The sequence below is a fragment of the Squalius cephalus genome, assembly GCF_949319135.1.
Source record: "Squalius cephalus genome assembly, chromosome: 1".
Taxonomy (NCBI): Eukaryota; Metazoa; Chordata; class Actinopteri; order Cypriniformes; family Leuciscidae; genus Squalius; species Squalius cephalus.
The window spans coordinates 17,194,874-17,214,550 of NC_137122.1; the positions used below are offsets into that span (position 1 = coordinate 17,194,874).

A 19,677-nucleotide genomic window follows, 5' to 3' on the forward strand; every position below is an offset into this window, starting at 1 on the left:
TCCTTACCTGTTCATGTCATGTTTGAGACTGCTCACCTTCTTCAACCTCCATCATCCGTCGTCCTTCAGATCATCCGATCATCTTCAACCATCACAATCTCAGCACCTGCAATACAAAGAGACAGTTACTAGCCAGCTAAGTTTATTCAACTGATCTTTATTCAGAACACTCACCTGTTGGTTTTACTCGATCTGACAGATGACAGGGACGCTTCCAGATTATTCCTTCTTCAATTTTTACTTGGGCTGAAACAATACACCAACGATTTGGTTCGTAACGCGAATTTTGACCCATGATTCGATACAAACCTTGACTCTTTTTTTTGATTGAAAAAATCTCGTTTTCGGTGGCGACGCGTTTATGTAACATGTAATGGCGTCGCCAATAATGCACCTAAAAGCAATCACAAAGAACCGGCAAAATTAATGATTATGAATATGTCACATATAGCAAGAAGACATTTTAATTGTTTATTAATAAACAAGTGTTTTCTGTGTCAGTGTCGGCTGCAAAGATGAAGTTGACGATGCTGACTCGCGACCTTCGCAGTAGTGAACGCGCCAGATAGAAATGCACATTTCATACGGATTACATTAGCAGAGAGCAGTCTGTTTTCTTTCGTTTTGAATTGTTCTGATTAAAAGTAGACATTTCAAGCTTTCTGTAGATATATTTTTCAGGTCTGTGAGGCAAGTAGGCTACCTTACGCTGAGTTTTGGTTTATGAGCTCCAATTCACGCGCCGGCGCCTCCTTGTCCTGATTATATTGTCTGCTCTATTTACTTCTTTATTAAATCCATGGAATTGATTGATGAAACATTTATTAAAATTAAGATACAATTAATACAAAACGAAATTCCGTTTAAAGAAAGCCTTTTTAAAGGCTTTGTGCTTTCTGTTTGAGGTCTCTGTGAAAGTTTTAAAGCAGTCTTTTAGTGCCGCTTTCAGAGTGGTCACGTCCGTAACATTGTTTTTTCCTCATAAATGCGAACACGAAAAATAAAATAAAATGATTATTTTATGTTCTGTGGAGAGCCAACCCTTTTTCATCCGGTGTGCAGTGTGATTCAAAAAATTACAAAAACATATTTTGCCACTGTCATGTGTATTTCCTCATATTAAATATAAAACGCATGATATTTTTCTAATGTTTGGACTCCTTTATTAAGGCAGTATGGGGACATAAACAGACGTTTCAATATATTGGTATTAAATGCATTTTCTGATCATTTATTTTTCAAGTTTTTACTGCAAATGTCACGTCCATAACGCTGGAATTGCCCAATGTGTCGCGATTCTGCCTTCTCACACCGTGACACAGGTTCGTGGATCTGAGTGTCGTGATTTCGGTTTCATTGTGCGTACATGACAGTTTTCATCACAAGAATAGTATGCTTGACGTCTGATTTAACCTTGCCACTCAGCTCGCACATGTAGGATTATCCATGAACAAGCCCATTTAATGAACACAACACCACATTCCACAGTTCAGAGAGATTTGATTTGAGATTTGACATTATTTTAGTGAAAAACCATTTGAATGTCATAAAACACATCTATGGTGCCGAGATGGCTAAAGGAGACGTCTTCCCTCATACCTGCCTAATCTTAAACCAGCTATGCAAGGAGAGCGCTGCTCAACGTAATGTTCTCTTTGTTCCCCAAACATGAGACCAAATGGTGAAGAAACCCTGGGTTGACCCCAATGCATAAATCCCCACATTCTTATCAGGAAAAAAAAGGTTTGCGAAGACAGTCACATGGCGAGAAATCACCACTGACTTTAACCAGTGACATCTCACTTCCTCCCGGACACCTCCTCTCTCTAGCTGTATATTTCAGAGATCTCTCCTCCTAAAACCAACAGAGACTGAAATTAACCCACTCGTGGCTTTTAACAAACAACGGTCTCAAAATTGCTGCCAATAAGATGAATTGATCACCAGTATTTTTGTAATTGATTCACAAAGTTTTTTCTGTGTTAAACATTTAACACATTTAAATTCGTATTAACTTCTACCCTTCTGCTATGCACCATATTTACACTCTGAAAGTTGGTTTATTAAAGTGGTTAACTAAACTCTTAGAAGTTTGGGCGCACACAATCACGTGGACTGTGACAAAACTCTAAACACATTCTCACTCACTAAAACACATTTTGCTCTGTGATTCACTTATGTTTCAAAACACTAAACACAGGCAGGCAAAAGTTAAACACAACTACAACACATTTGTCATCGTTTACACACAACGACTTAATTGTTCACACTTATTTCTAATGATGTGATCAAATCAACTGTACATTATACAAGTCAGTTCAGAGCCAAAACTGACTCAATGTTGCACTGAATAGATGGACACAATATAAGAAGGAGAGGAGAAAGAGTGTGTGTATATATATATATGTTACGACTGCTCCGAGACACGAAGGTTGAGGATCCAAATGCAGCTGTATTAAGGGGTAATCCAAAGACGAAATCCAATAAACAGGCAATGGGTCAAAACACAAGTAGACAGTCCAAACAAAACAAAACAAAACAGGCAGGGGTCAGAGGCAAGAGAGTAATCCACAGAACAGGCAAGAAATCCAAAAACCAAGAGACAAGGAAACCAGGGAAAACGCTCAGAAGTGCAGTGCAACAACATACAAAACTTTGCAGTGAGTGAATGAGTGAACATGGTATAAATAGGCTGAGGCTAACAGGGTGATGAGACACAGGTGAATGCAATCAGAGATGATGAGTCCGGGCAGTGAGTTATGGGAAATGTAGTTTGTGAGGGATTGATAATAGTCTGATGTGAAGCGCCCTCTGGAGGCTCTCAAGGGCACTTCAGCTGGTGACCGTTACAGTATAAGAGGTGGTGAACAAGGAGGACGTTTTTTTACTGTAACCTTTCAGGCTTTTGCAGTTGGGTCACTGTATTTTCACTCTATGCAAGTGCTGAATATTGTATAGTATTGAATATCTGTATATTCAGCACTTGCATAGAGTGAAAATACAGTGACCCAACTGTACTGTACTTGCAGTGCGTACAGTAGCCTATACATTTTTTCACATTACTACACTAAGTTGTCATTACTTTACTTTTTTACGTAATTGCAAAATTAGTTTACTTTGTCACAATATACTTTTTTCCAGTAACTGTATACTCTGCACTCTGTTCTCCATTTTTTGGATGTAGTGTCTAATGAATGATCTATAGTGTTTATAATATTGACTGATGTATGATCTGAAATCATTGTTTGAGCACAGATAAAATAGTTTTTTAGGCAATTGTTTGATTTTGAGGTTAAAAAGGTTTTCTGAATGTGGTTTGAAAATTTGGTTTTGTGTTTAAGGTTTTGAGAAAGTGAGTGATGGTTTCAAGAAATGTGTTTTAGCAATGGAGAAAAACTAAGTAAATAAACAAAGGTTGAACTGCTAATATACTGACTCTCTCAGGTTGCGGTCAAAGTAATCGTGTCTAACGCTTGACATCTGGGTCTCATTCATCACCCGTTAATATCATAAATTTTCCCTTTCACGGTTTGAATGAATGTTTGTGTGTTTTTCGTTTGATTAGTTTGTGTGTATTAGAGTGCTTCAATAAAGTCTTGCTTGAAGTGTCTTGTGCTGTGTGCTTACAAGTTACTGCCTTAAACTGTAGATTTTGTTACCTTGCTTATATTCCGTGATCATTTTATGATATTATTACCGTAGGCCACGGGATAATATTCTGTCCAGAATTGATAAAATACTCTAATCTCAATTTATCGTGGATGAATATTTGATAAAGTGTTACATAATAATTCTGAATCATTTGCATAATTATTTGGTTCTTATTCACTGTAATTCAATCACATTTGAGTTATATTTATCTGAGTTCCCTTACACATGTTAAATCGCTTGACAAACTAAAAGACGTAAATGACATTTGTATGTATTCTAAATAAAAGACACAGGTTGTACTGAATGTCAGCTTGCTTATTTTGCTAATTTCTTTTTGATCTTTACTTTTGTAAAAATTATTTTATGTTATTTTTTTGTTATGTTATACATATTAATAAAAAAATTAATTATTATATAATTCTATTTATTGTTTATTTATATTTATGTGGGGTCAAAGGCCCACCATAACACTTCATAATTTTAGAAGATTTTTAAACAAACAAACAAACCACTTTTATAATTTATTTTCACACAAAATATGTTGCCTCATCAATGTTCAATAAAAACATTTTGTATTTCTGCAATAAAATGTAGTTTTTCCACTACTAGTATGAGCTGATGTGCCTTTAACCCTATTGTACCCTAATCTCTTTTTTGAATTTTGAGTTTTTAATTTTTTTGTGTCAAATATGCTAACTTTATGTTATATTTAACATAGTTATTAAAGAATTTATTTCTTATTATTATTATTATTTGAATTGCTGTTATTGACTCATTCAATTATTTGTATGTGTGTTTGACTTTTTGAATTTCATAAAATAAAATAAAACGCTCTATTATTGGCTCATTCAATGGCTTTCAATGCAATGCATTTGTGTGTGTTCAGGTGACAGACATAAGAAAAGTAGCAAAAAAACGTAGGCAAACTCTCCAGTCCAGTGTGTGGCAGTAAGTCACAATGTTTTGTCTGCCGACCGCCATTAAACCTCAGAGGAAGAAGGTTTGATGCGACGCGCCAATAAATCCATAGAAGAAGAAGAAGAAGAAGGTTTGTTTTCATCTTAATCTCTGCTGATTTGTTGTGCTACTGGCATGATACAAACTGTTATAACTGTACATTAAGTCTATAAAAAGATACCAAATTTGAGTCGGGTCAGTAAATGACTGTAATATTCTCATCCTCATAGCCGTAAATAGAAGTTTTGAATCGAGCAGGAATATCTGGAGTTGCTGCAACTGAACTGAGGAGAAGATGGTGTTTGTCAAAGAGGAGAATGAGGAGGACTCGAGTGAACCAGAACCCTGGAGGATAAAACACGAGGAAAATGCAGGTTGGTGTCTTTTCTAGATTTTTTCTGTAATGACTGTTGTGGTACTTTAGCTAACAGAGCTTTAGACACGAGGTATCCACGGAAAAAGTTCTTACTAGAACCAGGTTGTATCATATCATATCAAAGCTTTATTAAGGACACACATGGTCCAAAACTCTAAGTAACAAAACACAAAAAATAGCAGACAAATACGCGAAAAAAAGAAAAGAAAAACACAATATCATGTTAACGTTACATATAGGCTAAAACGCCAATGGTTCCACATACTGGAGGAGAATCTGACTGAAACAAAACATTTTACTGAAAAAGCCAGAATTCTCACTAAATATTTTGGAAGTCCTCTGTTGTGTAACTTATAAAAATATTTTTTTCAGGATTTACCCGATCAAAGGCATCAATAAAACACATACAAATTGTATAATAGGCCTAGGCCTACCTGTTGTACAAATCTAGAATCTTGTTAGTAAAGTCTAGAAAAGCAAAAATACACATATCTGCGCCATATTGGTTATAAACTAATTATCCATGCTATTTATTTTGCTAGCTTTGTCTTTAATAATAGGCACTAACATCACAGATAAAATAGAATATAACCATATTAGCCTGTTTTGTCAACACTGCATTGGCTCCCTATTAAACATCATATACATTTTAATATCTTACTAATTTCTTACAATGCACTAAATGGTTTTGAATGGAGCAGAAAGGATATTTATAAATATCCTTTTCCTATTTAGCACCTAAACTCTGTAATGGTCTTCCTAACATGGTTTGGGAAGCAGACACTGTCAGTTTAAATCTAGACTAAAAACACATCTCATAATAAACTCTTTATAATTGTTGTGAAATTGCTATTTTATTTTGCACCGGTGTTTCGGAGCTACTGGGGATCAGATAGTTTTACCTGGATTTCCAGCAGATGTTAGACGGCAAAAGATTTGTCACAGCAAATTTTTCACTGAGCAGATTTAAAAGCTTTCCACATTATTGGTAAATGTTTGTATCATATTAGGGCTGTATTGTTTCCTCTGTCTCTGTTCCTCTGTATGTTTCAGACGCCTTTAAGGGAAGTTTTAATTTTGTGACACACAGACCACGCCCACATTATTTTGTTTCATATTTGTTTAAATGAAATTCGTATCTGATGACAATTGTTAGTACATTAAATAAAGTATGCTATTTAACATTGTCTTTGCAGTGCGCGTGTATTCGCAGATTATTTTTAAGATGCCAATCTGTGGCTTTATTTAAAATGAGCAGCAAAACTGCTGTGGTTAAAGGGACATGTCAAGCATTTATTTATTATTGATTTTAATGTTGCTGAGGAATGAGTTGATAAAGCATGAAGCGTGCAAGACACTCCATAAATGTTCCTAAAGAGTGGTGAAAAGTGATAAGCCATAGCTATGCCTATGCAAATGTCATTTTAGAATTAGTGACATACAGTGAATTACCCACAGCTTTTATGTTCAACAAGCATATTCATTACAGGTAATGGAGTGATAAAGAATGGTATGCTGCTCTCCATCTAATGTAATCGTAATATTAGTGAATAAATGTCGCAGTTGTATGTATTAATACCTTTTTTGGTAAGACCAATTTAACACACCATAACCCTTCATTGTGAAATTTTCACATCTCCTCTTTATATAATATCAGGATATTGGTTATCCTTCAAAAAGTTTTTGATCTGTCTAACTTTAATTTCATCCATTTGCTTTTGCAGTATATGACACCAGTTACAATAATGACACTTCATATATTTATTTTATAGACATTTAATCTGTTCCTAGACGACAACAATGAAAGTAGGGCTGAACGATTAATCGCACTTTACATGTAATCGCACTTAAATTGAGTAGGGCTGTCGCGGTGAAGGATTTTCCCTTGCGGTAATTATGAGTGGCTCAATAGCGCGATATGCGGTTTTACCGCATTTATTAATTTATTTTGATTTATTTGTTGCTATATAAATAAGTGTTACGATGTGGTCAGCATGCACAAAAACGAGTACATTTTCAGTAACCAATAAACCGAAACTAAACAGCGTATCTGCGCATTGAAAGCCTGTCACTCAGCGCGCAGTTGTTGGCAACGGACTGTCTTTGAGTGAGTCATAAACCATTCATTCAACAACACGTTCAAAAACGCTGATTGATTCATTAAAAGATAGTAATGAAACAAGGTTAATTATTTTTAACTTTGAGCTCCACAAGGCTCAGCTGACCAGCAATGCGTTGCATAGGTAACGCTGAAGCTTCACTTAATAGAAACAAATGGCATTGATGCAATGCGTGACTCACTGAGTTTTGTTTCCCGCGACCGCGAGTTCCTCGCGCTGTGGATGCTGACCAGCGCTGTCGCTGATGCCATTCATGGTAAATACCCTTTATTTTAAACGTTAAAAGGATGACAGGACAAATATTTAACTTTCCTTATACACGGCAACCTTTTCACGAATATGACTTGACCTCAAAGACAGACGCAGGTAATCGCACGCGCTCAGTCGATCTCTCTCATTCACTGTCTGTTTAGGCTTACGTGCAAATCCACGAAGCCTCACAAATCACCATGATAAAACCATGATCACCACGTCTTATTATCATTATTAACTTATTTAACATTCAATACAGATGCACGAAGTTCAAAACAAGAAGGGTATAGCCTTATGAAAAAAGAAAACGCGAATATCGCGGTTGCTGCGGTTACTTGAATTCCTCTGCGGTTGGCTTGTCAGTAGCGCGGTACTGCGATATTGCGGTTATCGCGACAGCCCTAAAATTGAGATGGCTTATCACGTTTTTAAAATCGCAAAGGCTGCGATTTTTTAAAAAAAAAAATTTTTTTATGTGCAGCTTGTCATTGATGTTCGGCTCTGTAAACGCTGCTCCATCTGAAAGCACTTTGAGTTTGAGTCACTTATAACTTGCATTTGAAAAAGCAACACGCGTCAAACATCTTTCCAAAACATGAGAAGCATTTATGAACCTCTTGTCCAATAACAGTCAACATTTATTAACATGCATTTACTCCAAACTCACTTCATAATGACAGTTGAGCTCATCCTTCTGTGAGATAATGTGCCTTCATACACAGAATAAAGGCCTGTTCACACCGGGATGAATTTGCATGTTCACTCGGCTCATCGTCAGCGAAAATCGCTTGGGTGTGAACACAAAAAACGCGTTGAAAAACGCTGGCGAATAACGCGCGCCGATATTCGTCCCGGTGTGTAGGGCCCTTAAAGGTGCCGTAGAATGGATTATTTTATTATTTTATAATGTTTCCTGGGGTGCCCTTATAATGTTAGTATGTTTTTTTAGATCAAAATTTGTTATAATTTAGAAATAAAAGGCATATTTCCTAGCCTGATTTCATCCATTGATTTGAACACTCTGTTTGAGGGGGCGTGTCTGCTGTGAGACTTCAATGTCTCTGCTGTGATTGGCTGACATGCTTGCATATGAAATATCTGGCATTACATGTAGAGCTATCTGGAAAACTTTTACTATTACAGCTTTTATACGTTTTTACTATTACAGCTATCGGGATTAACGAATCATGAGAAGTTTAAGTATTTAGATCTATTCCCATCACATAAAAGGTTGCAGTGATGAGCATTGAGCAGATGACAGCCTGTTGATCGCGTGAATGAAGATCTTATCACTGCAACGCGATCTACTGATGCATAAACAGTGTTGAACGACTTTGAGAGAAAGATTATCTGTCTGAACTTGAACAATTACACATCAGAAATTCACATAACCCACTGGTTCTCCAGAGGCTCGGATGAAGGAACTAAAAAAATACTTTTGTGTTCATTTGTACATCCAAACACTGAGCAACTGCCATGCTTCGTTCGTTCGTTTGCAAGCCACGATGTCTCTCGAAGAAAAAACAATATCGCGCTGGATCTAGATAACACAGTGTAAATTATCGTTAATAAAATCACTACTTACCGCTTGCGGGAATATAACGTTAGTTGAAATTGCCCCCTTCGTCCGTTTGAGACGCCGAGAGAAGCCTGGCTGCTTGATATATGTTCCAGGTTAGAAAAACAGTCCGTGGTGAAATGGACAGAGCAACTAACAACTTCGAATTAAACTGTAGCGGTATCAGATTATAGATAGATCTGCCATTTTCCCTATGATCCTCCTCCTGCTTGTTTCTTCACCTGCAGAACTTCTGATGATTCGGCTGCGCAGTTCCGCCTGGCACTGAGCATGGGCTGGCATATGCAAATTTTTAGAGGCGTACATATTAATGATCCCAACTGTTGCGTCACAGTTGGTGTTATGTGGAGATTCGCCTGTTTTTCAGGGGTGTTTTTCAAAAACGAGATTTAAATAAGAAAGAGAAAACTATGGTGTTTGAGACTCACTGTATGTCATGTCCATGTACTGAACTCTTGTTATTTAACTATGCCAAGATAAATTCAATTTCACATTCTAGGGCACCTTAAGGCAGTCGTGTATTTATAAATCATGTTTAATCAAAGCATTTCAATCTTCTGTTTATTCAGCTACAGCGATAGGGATTTCCTGGAATGATGCGCGTTATTGTACTTCTGCGGCGGGCATATTTATCGTGTTTGCATAAGAGCGCCCTCTGGCGTTCAAATGGGGCAGTATTTACTACCAATCAGCCGCACTCCACTGACAAGCTGCGCATAAAATAAACGCTGCCTTTGCCAAATCGCGTGCGGTTTTATTGCAATTAATCGTTCAGCCCTAAATGAAAGCACATGTGATGACAAAGGAAAGATAATATAAAGATTAGATGTGTTTGCTGTATGGTTTGAGGCCTTAGACTATCTATCATGTAATAGAGCAGCAATAGAGAAAGATACAGGCACACTGGGTTCCCGCTTGTTCTGTAAACATTTGAGAAAGTTACTGTTATCATAGCGGGGACCCGACACATATCACTGAGAGCTGGTATCAGTTGTTTTTGGTTTACCTCGAGCAGATGGAGGAGGGTGTGGGCCCTGGCGTTGAGGCAGAGGCCAAAGAGCTCTCACAGGAGGGGGAGGGCGAGCTGGGCCCGCAGGCTTTGGTGCGGGTGGAAGCGGTGCCTGACGTTTTTTGGTTGGTATCTGGGGGCTTGCAGCAAAAGAGTGGGATAGTTTGGTTCCAGCATACACCAGTTCTTCCATTTTCTGTGAGAAGCACAGAAGTGGAGATGCTGGAGAGAGGGATAGCGTGTCTGGTGAAAGAGGCTGTTGTTCAGGTGTTATCGGAGGCTGTAATATGCTGTCCTGGCTGCGATGTTTTTTTTCCCAGGATGGTAGGGGAAGACTCATGAATATTCATTAGGGAAGTCATCCCTGATTGGTGGGCAGGGCTCAGCTGAGATTGTGTCCGTGAGCAGAGGTTGTTGTGGCGGAGTGGTGGTGTTATCATTGTCCTTGTGTGATATGTCAACCGCATGTCCATTCAGGTGCTGAATTGAAGTCCCCTGTGTTCATTTATACTCTGTCCAGGTGTGTGTGCTGTTCAGATTTAGTGGATTGGCACACAAATCATTGTCATTTCGGTGCATCCCTAGAAATTATAGATTTAGACATCGGTCTAGTTTAATTTTAATTTCCCCTTTGTCAAACTCCGACATGATTTAGACACACTTTGGGCTGTGGTGGCGACATTTGCACAGCAGTGCACAGATCGTGGCCGTCTCAAGTAGGCTAAATGGGTTCGTGAATTAGGCTAGTCGCCTTATGAACGTGGGACTTGAGGGAGTTAACACTGTACACAATACCCCCAACCTCACACCAAATGTCAGACCCTGTAGATAGGCTAGCCTAGAGTGACCATATTTTAGTTTTCAGAAAAGAGGACTGGGGTGTGGTTAAGGGATGGGGACGTGGTTGGGGGTGAATACATCAAAAAATACTTGACAAATGCATTCACAACCTTGCCACCATGTTATTGTACTTTAATACATAAAGTAATACATCCTTTCCATTCAATGTTTGGCCCGCAACAATAGAATACTATAAAAAATAAAATAAAAAAAAGTTTAGCTTTTAACACCTTTTACATGACACTATTTATTTTCATGGCCATAGGTTAAAAATCTAAAATAAAAAATCTACTACACTATTTCAGTAAAAAAAAAAAAAAAAAAAGTCAATCCTCCTGATGTTCTCTTGTAGCCTATACTTTCTTTAGCTTCTAGGTCTCTAGCACCTTTATTTGACTTTTATTTTACTCGATCCAATCACTTTGATGAATAAAAATAAAATTAAAACAAGCATGTAACGATTACAAACAGAGGGAAAATAGCGGAGTAAAAGTACTGATACATCACTTAATGTACTCAAGTAAAAGTACACATTTTTTAAACTACCCAAAAAAAGTTACGTTTCTGATAAAAACTACTTAATTACTGTAATGTGAGTATTTGTAATTTGTTACTTCGCACCCCTGATTGTTGAATTCAAATCAAGATAAATGTACCTCATTCATGGAAAGATACTTATTTGATCTAAATGATTGTAGTATTTTATAACAGTTGTCTACTCTACACTGTATATATAAAAAAATAAAAATTAAAAAAAAACTTGTTTTTACAGAAAAGCGCTGACAAGCTGTGGTTACCAGAGAATTCCTGTAAAAAATACAGCAGCACCGTAGATAACTTTACGGACGAAATATGCAAATTGATTTACAGTGAATGACATGACGGCTGAATCACATTAAAAAACTGTTAAGTCTACAAAAAAAGTGTTTATTTTGCTTAGCTGTGTTGTATATAAATAGACCATTTCCTAGGCCTATATTTTTTACATGTAGGCTAATAATTGCTTATTGTGCATAATAAATTATAAAATTAACAGGGAAATATCAAACAAAAAGCTAATTTAAACTGGTAAAAAAACAGTAAAACTTTGCATTTTAAATGGAGATGTTCTACATAAAATCTATTCATAATATGCTGTATTTTTATGGTTTAATAGTTAAGTTATATTGTGGTAAATCTCAAGTACATCTTGAGAAAAGACAAGAGAGAAAATATCACTTTTGCAAAATTTATTTAACAGCCATCAAAATAGTTGTAAACAACTTGATGCATTTTTTTCAAACAAGGTTTGAAAAAACAAAGTTTTTTTAACAAAGTTTAAGTGCCAGGCGCACAACAACAACCCAGTTCACAACAACAACCCACACTCTCCCTGTCTGGAATGTTCTACAGTATGTTATAAAACAATTGGATGAATTTTTTTCAATGTAGGTATACAACAAGCAAAGAAGCTACAAGTTCTTTTAAGTTGCTCAAGCAAGTGGTGAAATATTTTACCATGTACTTATTAAAATCGCATAGCCTACATTTTAAATTAAAACTTAAAATTGACAAAAACAGCAGACTCATACCCTTTCTTTTACATAATTTAAATCTTTATACAATAAATCTTGCATGTCACAAATAACTTGTTTTTCCACCTCCACGAATGAGACAAGTGTTCATTATGTTGTCTTGTTGAAGTAAATAGTTTTTTCCCTTCATTTACCCCGGTCTTAACGTCTCAGCATTGCGAATTTTCTTTGTACACATAGCCTACACTCTTTAATAGACTGCACGTTTAAACACAATTTAAACAGCGTTAGCCTATTATTCAATGCATAACTTCTACTTGTATTAAGTTGCTCAAGCAAGTGGTCAAATATTTAACCATGTAGGCCTTATATTAGGCTAAATCGCAAACATTTTGAATTAAAACTTTAAAATTGACAAAAACAGCCGACTCTCATGCCTTTTCTTTTTCATTTAAATTTTAATACAATAAATCTTGCATGTCACAAATAACTTTTTTCCACCTCCACGAATGAGACAAGTGTTGTTCATTATGTCGCCATGTTGAGGTAAATTGTAGTTTTCCTTGCTTTACCCCGGTCTTAAAGTGAAAAAAGAAGTATTTAATTAAATACATTTAGGGTGAGATTACTACATTTTATTGAATTAATCGCATTTATGGTGAAATTACTATATTTTCAGTTCAATCTGTGTTCATTTTGACCACGAAACATGCGCTGTCACTTTAATTCAGCGTCTGCAGCACAGCAGAAATAGACTCTGTGCGGAAAACGATCGCGACACTGCTGTATACGCACCGCAACTGGAACGGATCGACGGACTGCAGCCGCGTGCAGTGTGAAAGCTCTAACCTGTTAACATGGATATTAAGAAAAAAATACGCACTGCAAATGGAGTATGTGTGAAACGGGCGTGAGGAGCATGAGTCAAACTGAAAAAAATAAAACCAAAGTTTTTCTGAGGTAATGTGTTATGTAATATTGTTAAATGGATTTCATAAAATTGGAATCGAAAAAGGGATCATTCAGGAAGCGGTATCGAAATCAAAGTATCGGTATACCAATATATGGGTAATATATTAATTAGAGGTGGGCATAGATTAATTTTTTTAATCTAGATTAATCTAGATTAATTTTGAACTTAATCTAGATTAATCTAGATTAAAATGGCTCATTTGAATTCTGCCGAAGGCATTCAGAATATGTGTGCTACCCAAATAATGACTATAAAAGTAAGTCTTTGAGAACGGGTTTCTCAAACAAGGTGGCGCATTAGACCAGGGGCTCATCTCCTGTTTCCAAAATGCATCACAAACTGCTTGAGAAAGCTGTTCTACTGATAGACTGTAAAAGGTTACTACTGTACTGTTACCGTCCGGCAACATTATAGGCCTATGTTATTATCAACTACTAGGCTATAGGCTGTCAATTAGGAATAGGCGATATGGCCTAAAATCCATATTGTGATATACATTGCAGCCTATTGCGATAACGATTATAATAAAACCATTTCAGAACAGGTTACACAGACCCTGCTAAACAACTGCTAAATGTTTTTGTTTTTTTGAAAGGGTGTATGTAGTTTTGAGAACATATATTGTGCAAAACTGTAAGTATGCAACATAATTTTGCAGATAAATAAAATAGTACACTAGCTGCAGAGACTTAAGTAGGTCTAATGTTTATTATGGCTTGGAGCTTATGAAACCCCAAATTTAAAATTAGAATATTGTCTAACTGATGTCTTTTAAGTTAAAAAGAAACACAACAACGATTCTTAAAATCGGGGGCAGACAGAGATGATGTGCTACACCACTAAGATATATTGGGAATAATACACGTGCGCTGGTATTCAGTGATATGTTTCGTTTTGAATTTGAGGTGGTAGAACGGATTAGTCGTGTGTTAACTTACCGAACTGTTACCCCACACACTCGTCGGACGGCTTAAATCCGAACCAAGTCCAAATAATGGATGTTGCACGGATCTTTTTCACCAGCTTTCACTTTCAGCCGTGTTTACTTAAGATGACGACGAATATGATGCGTTGCAGCCGGGTGTTCCTCGCGGCCGCGGGTAGATTGCGTCATCATAGCTTGTGTAGTATAGAGCAGCTCCCAACCCAACTTGGAGAATAGATTAACGGCGATATTTTTTTTATCGTGCGATAAGAGTCTCGCGTTAACGCAGCACGTTAACGCCGATAACGGCCCACCACTAATATTAATATATACCAATATAAATGCCCTTCTCTCTATATAATTTGTCTGTTATGATGTTGATTTGTGAGAAAATTAGTGTGCAGGTTTGAAATAAACATCATCATCATCATTTCATAAAATGTAAGATACAGTCACAGGCCTATTTAGGAAATGTGTTTAATATAGTCTGTTATTAATTACCCTAGTGGGAGTATGATTTATTTACTCAATTAGCTTGTCCGAAAATGCACGTGCTTATCTGCAAAAAGGTTCACATACACTAGATTGCAGCCTAGGCTACTGTTAATGTAAATATAACGTTAGTCGTTTGTTTTTAAAGTCTACATTAGAGAACTGCGCGGGACGGATTTCTCCCTTAATAATTCTAAAAAGCTGACATCTCAGTTCATCGCGATCTCACAAATCTCTGTTATTACAAATGAAACTGGCTGCACAATTAATCTTTCATAATATCTACACTTCGTTTGCTATAATCAGATGATTTGCCAGTGTGCAGAATTCAGCACTGAACAAAAAAGTCAATTTTGAGCGGTGAAGGGATTCTATGCATCTGATTTGCATTCAAGAAATCAACACATCTGTCTGTGATTGGCTACATTGTTCAACGCTGCAAACATGTTATAAATAGATAGAGACTCTGGCCTGTAAATCGTTTCTATTTTGTCTGTTATTGTTGCTTTTGTGCAACAGATGAATGACAATTTGTTTGTTTATAGATTTTCAATTTATAGATAATTCTATTTTGCGGGAGTCTCGCGAATCGTTTTATTCTCCCGCAACCAGCACACACACACACGGGTGCATTACCGCCCGCGCCCGCACTCGGCCATCAGATCCATATTTCCGCGCCGCACTCTGTTGCGTTTGGTCCCGCGGGAGTGCAGGTCTCCAGTCTACATGTGCATACACAACTTTTAAAAACCGTAGTTTAAAGTATTCCCATACTTTGGATGATCGTGGTCTGTCATTTTCACCATGAAGCAGAAGCCGCCATTACTCGATATTTAAACGTAAATAATTAATGTGACGCGTCGACACATTTCATGCGTGTCGACGTATTTTCATAGTCGACGTAATCGATGACGTCGACGCGTCGTTGCGTCCCTAATCTGGATTTCTTGATTATTTCAGCTTGTTACTCAAAGCCATGGGATTATATATTTAGACATCTGTCTAGTTTAATTTCCCCTTTGTCATATTCAGAAATGATTCAGACACACTTTGTCCTGTGTTGGAGACATTTAGTTTTCATTCATCAAGCATTAATGTTAATTCTGCAAGAAAAATAAAGTTTAGTTGATTAGTTGTTAAATTCCAAATCAAGATCAATGTACCTCATTCATGCAAAGATACTTATTTGATCAAAAGGATTGTAGTATTTTATAGCAGTTGTCTATTACATCAGAGCTGTAATGTTTATGTCCTTTCACTTCATATTTCTCTATTTGAATTATTTTGATTTACTGAAAATGAAATGAATCTTTTTTTCTCTTTCATTTCAGACCTGAGTGAAGTGAAGGAGGAGAGTAAAGAACTGAGTAAAGAACTGAGTGAAGTGAAGGAGGAGAGTAAAGAACTGAGTGAAGTGAAGGAGGAGAGTGAAGAACTGAGTGAAGAACTGAGTGAAGTGAAGGAGGAACATGTCAAACCTGGAGAAAAACCTTTGAGTCGCTCAAAGACTAAAAATAAATTTTTAAAGAAAAGAAGAGCCAAGAAATCCACAACCTGCACTCAGTGTGGAAAGAGTTTTACAAACAATCATCTTGATGTTCACATGAGAGTTCATACCGGAGAGAAGCCGTTCTCATGTGATCAATGTGGAAAGAGTTTCGCACAAAAAATACACCTTAAGGTTCACATGAGGATCCACACTGGAGAGAAGCCGTACGTATGCGCTCAATGTGGGAAGAGTTTCACAAATTCATCACACCTTAAGAGTCACATGAGGATCTACACAGGAAAGAAGCCGTTCACATGTGATCAGTGTGGAAAAACATTTCTTAGGTCTTCAAACCTAAAGGAACACCTGACAGTTCATACCAAGGAGAAGCGACATTCATGTTCTGTGTGTGGAAAGAGTTTTTCACAGCTGCAAAGTTTACATGCACATCAGAAAATTCACACTGATGTGAGAGAGTACGTGTGCTTTGAGTGTGAGAAGACTTTTACTACATCAAAAAGTTTAGAACAACACGAGAGAATTCACACTGGAGAAAAACCTTACAAGTGTTCACACTGTGACAAGAGATTCAATACTTCATCAAATCTGAAAAGACATGAGAGGATCCACACTGGAGAAAAACCTTACAAGTGTTCACACTGTGACAAGAGATTCAGTCGATCAGAACATCTGAAAGCCCATGAGAGGATCCAAAGAAGCGAGAAGCCATACACGTGTGATCAGTGTGGAAAGAGTTTCTCTATTAAAAGTCACCTGAAGCGACACAAGAAAATCCATGCAGTTGAAGGGAGTGGATTGGAATCCACTGCTGCTTCAATGTATATGTAATGAGTGATTATAATCAAGGTATTAATCAATGTTTTCCTTCTAAGTATCACATGGGTTGAATAACTTCTCTGAAGATTTTATTTTGTTATAAAAGTTACCCGTGTGATTACTGAAATGTTCTTTTCGTGTATTCTTTAATTTCAGTATTTGATATCTGGATGCAGCTTGCTTATTTATCCCGGCTTCTAGAAATGAAATGGGGACATGTTTTGTGTTTGAGAAAGGTCTTCAACATGTTAAAACATATAGGGGTCATTGAAGTCTAGTCATACTTTGCACGTGACGTCACAAGTACTGCCTGGCGGGCAAGAACGTCGTTCTCCAGCAACGAAACCCAGTAAACTAATCAAGGATCTTGCCAGGACGTCTTTGTTGTGCGATTGGATGCACTAACCGCAGATGAGATAAACAACCTTCACAGTATACACGTCTGTGCAGTGATCATTCCATCACTCCATCAAAGGTCATTTCAATATTTGTTTGAATACAATGGGTGTATGAATGATCATGTAATCGTGTCTTTAAGTTACCATGTAGTTTCGTCAATCAACACCACCAGCTGGTTCGGCGAGTCAGCTGTTTGTGTTATGAGTCTAAGTTAGGCTAACTACGTTCACACCGCCGCCGGCGAGAGCCGCAAAATTCATTCAAAATGAATGATTTCCGGACACTTTGATGCTCTCGCCGGTGGCGGTGTGAACGAACCGTCAGCTGTCGTCTTGCTAACAACAACAAAAGTGTGTGATAGGTTGTTTTGAGGTTTGCGATATCTATGGTTTTCAATGAGAACCAGAGATGACCCAACAGTAGAGCTAGATTATTTACGGAGGAATTATTACTGCTCGATTATCGTGAAAAAACCTTGTCTGCTTTACACAATTTAGCTAACTTGGAGTTAATCCTAGGCCATAGTTATGCAGCTAGCTCGCTAAGAGACTTGATAGCTACTAGAAAGACCTGGAACTACAGGACTCTACCTTGAAAATACCCGTTTGTTGCCCGCCAGGTATCCATGGTAGTCACGTGACTGCAAAGTATGAATAGTTTAAGGGACCATTTGTCAGTTAAAGCCTATATTTTCCATTTAGACTAAAGTGTCCTATCCTGAGAGAAAGAACTTGTTATCTTAATGTTTTGAGACGAGACTCCTGTTTATAGTTAGAGCCTGGCCAAATCCAACCTTGGAAAAGATGTGTGTCGGTGTGTGTTAGTCTTCTTGGTTACAGGTTAAGGAACCACTGGCATTGTTGGAGATTGACTGAGTTGTTGTTTGGGACATGCTGGCACCCAACAATGCAAATCTGTGACTTGGAAGGTCACGACATGCCTAACTTCAGGGTCCGAGTGTCTGCTGCTTAATCTATGGAGATATGCTTCAGTCTATATGTATATGTGTGGAAAATTACTATGTTTATCAATTTCTTGGCCAATGAGAATCATTCAACCTGTAAGCAATGACGTAGCTTAGACCTGGTCTAAGAAATGGTATAACTGCTGTGATCTTTGTAACTGTAAGCGGGGCGGCCTACGAACTCCTGTGTGAGTCTTGAAGCTGACTTCTGCTGATGAAACTGCAAACTATTTTCAGTAAAACTTTTCTTAAATTTTTTATAATTCTGACTCCGGGTCTTCTTTCAAACATCAGGGGCCTCATTTATAAACGTTGCGTACGCATAAAAGAAGGCGTATGCCGCTCTCTACGCAATAATTGGTATTTATAAAAAGCAAACTTGACGGGAAAATCTGCGGTCCTTCACGCAAACTCTGACCCAGGCGTACGCACAAAAAACGGGTGAAATGAGAAATGGCGACACTGTCGGCAGATGGAAGAAACACGTGAAAGTGTGTGAAACTGTAGACCGTTGTGTAAAAGAAATGGCAATACTGCCTCTCTTAAATAACATTAAGACTTCATAAAGCAAGTCTTACAATTAACAGCCTACACGAACACCCGTTTGATCGATCTGCAGTGTAAAACAAACAAAATCAAACGAAGATTACAACAGAAATGCAAATTAACGCATATTTGCAAAAAGAAAAGTGAAATATGTTCTACAATAATATTGGCATGTTATGCAATTCATCCTCATAACACGTCTGTAGCTTGTCAGATGCAATCAAATAGATGGTAATAAAATGCCATGATGCCATCACAATGCGCTAGACGCTTTTTCGCAGCGACTTTGATGTCCGACCATTTCTTTTTTATTTCGGCCACGGTCCGAGGTTGTGAGGCTGCAGCATCAACGCGCTGTGTAATCTGCAACCTTTTGCCACTCAAGTGCCTTTTTGGCATTAGTAATGCCCACACTGTGCCCTCCAAACAACATTTTACTCCTCTTTTCCACCTCGCCAATGATAATTTCTACTTCACATTGAGTGAAGTTACGTTACGTTTCTTGGTTTTTCTCTCTTTGGTTTCTTGGTGTTTGCCATGATTTCGCAATCAATGAATATTAACGTGTGGGCGTTGCACAAACTATTTATTTATTTTATTTATTTTCTTCATTTGTCTTTATTTATTATATTTGCAATGAACATTTAGTTACATTTCCCTCATTAAAAATGGGTGTCTCAACTGTACCATAGTACTGTCTCAACTGTCCTGTACATAGGTACAGTTGAGACAGAGTTGACACAATAAGCACCTT

The 19,677-nt window shown here is 37.4% G+C and overlaps 2 protein-coding genes across 4 annotated transcripts in view; one reads left to right on the forward strand and one right to left on the reverse strand.

Annotated features, from left to right (window-relative positions):
• The window catches only part of LOC307163140 (uncharacterized protein), a 444,167-nt gene that overhangs the window by 56,500 nt on the left and 367,990 nt on the right, over positions 1-19,677 (reverse strand). The gene's annotated exons all lie outside the window — the stretch shown is intronic.
• On the forward strand, positions 4,581-18,638 carry LOC307163487 (uncharacterized protein). Of its 3 annotated transcripts, XM_079879528.1 has the most exons (4): positions 4,581-4,651; positions 4,700-4,982; positions 16,020-17,044; positions 17,171-18,632. In XM_079879528.1, the coding sequence occupies exons 2-3, from the start codon at positions 4,904-4,906 to the stop codon at positions 17,024-17,026; spliced, it is 1,086 nt and encodes a 361-aa protein (XP_079735654.1). In that variant the 5' UTR covers positions 4,581-4,651; positions 4,700-4,903; the 3' UTR covers positions 17,027-17,044; positions 17,171-18,632. The 3 variants fall into 3 exon arrangements, with proteins under 3 accessions (XP_079735654.1, XP_079735653.1, XP_079735655.1); XM_079879527.1 differs by having other exon boundaries at positions 16,020-18,632; XM_079879529.1 differs by lacking the exon at positions 4,581-4,651 and adding an exon at positions 4,664-4,699 and having other exon boundaries at positions 4,839-4,982; positions 16,020-18,638.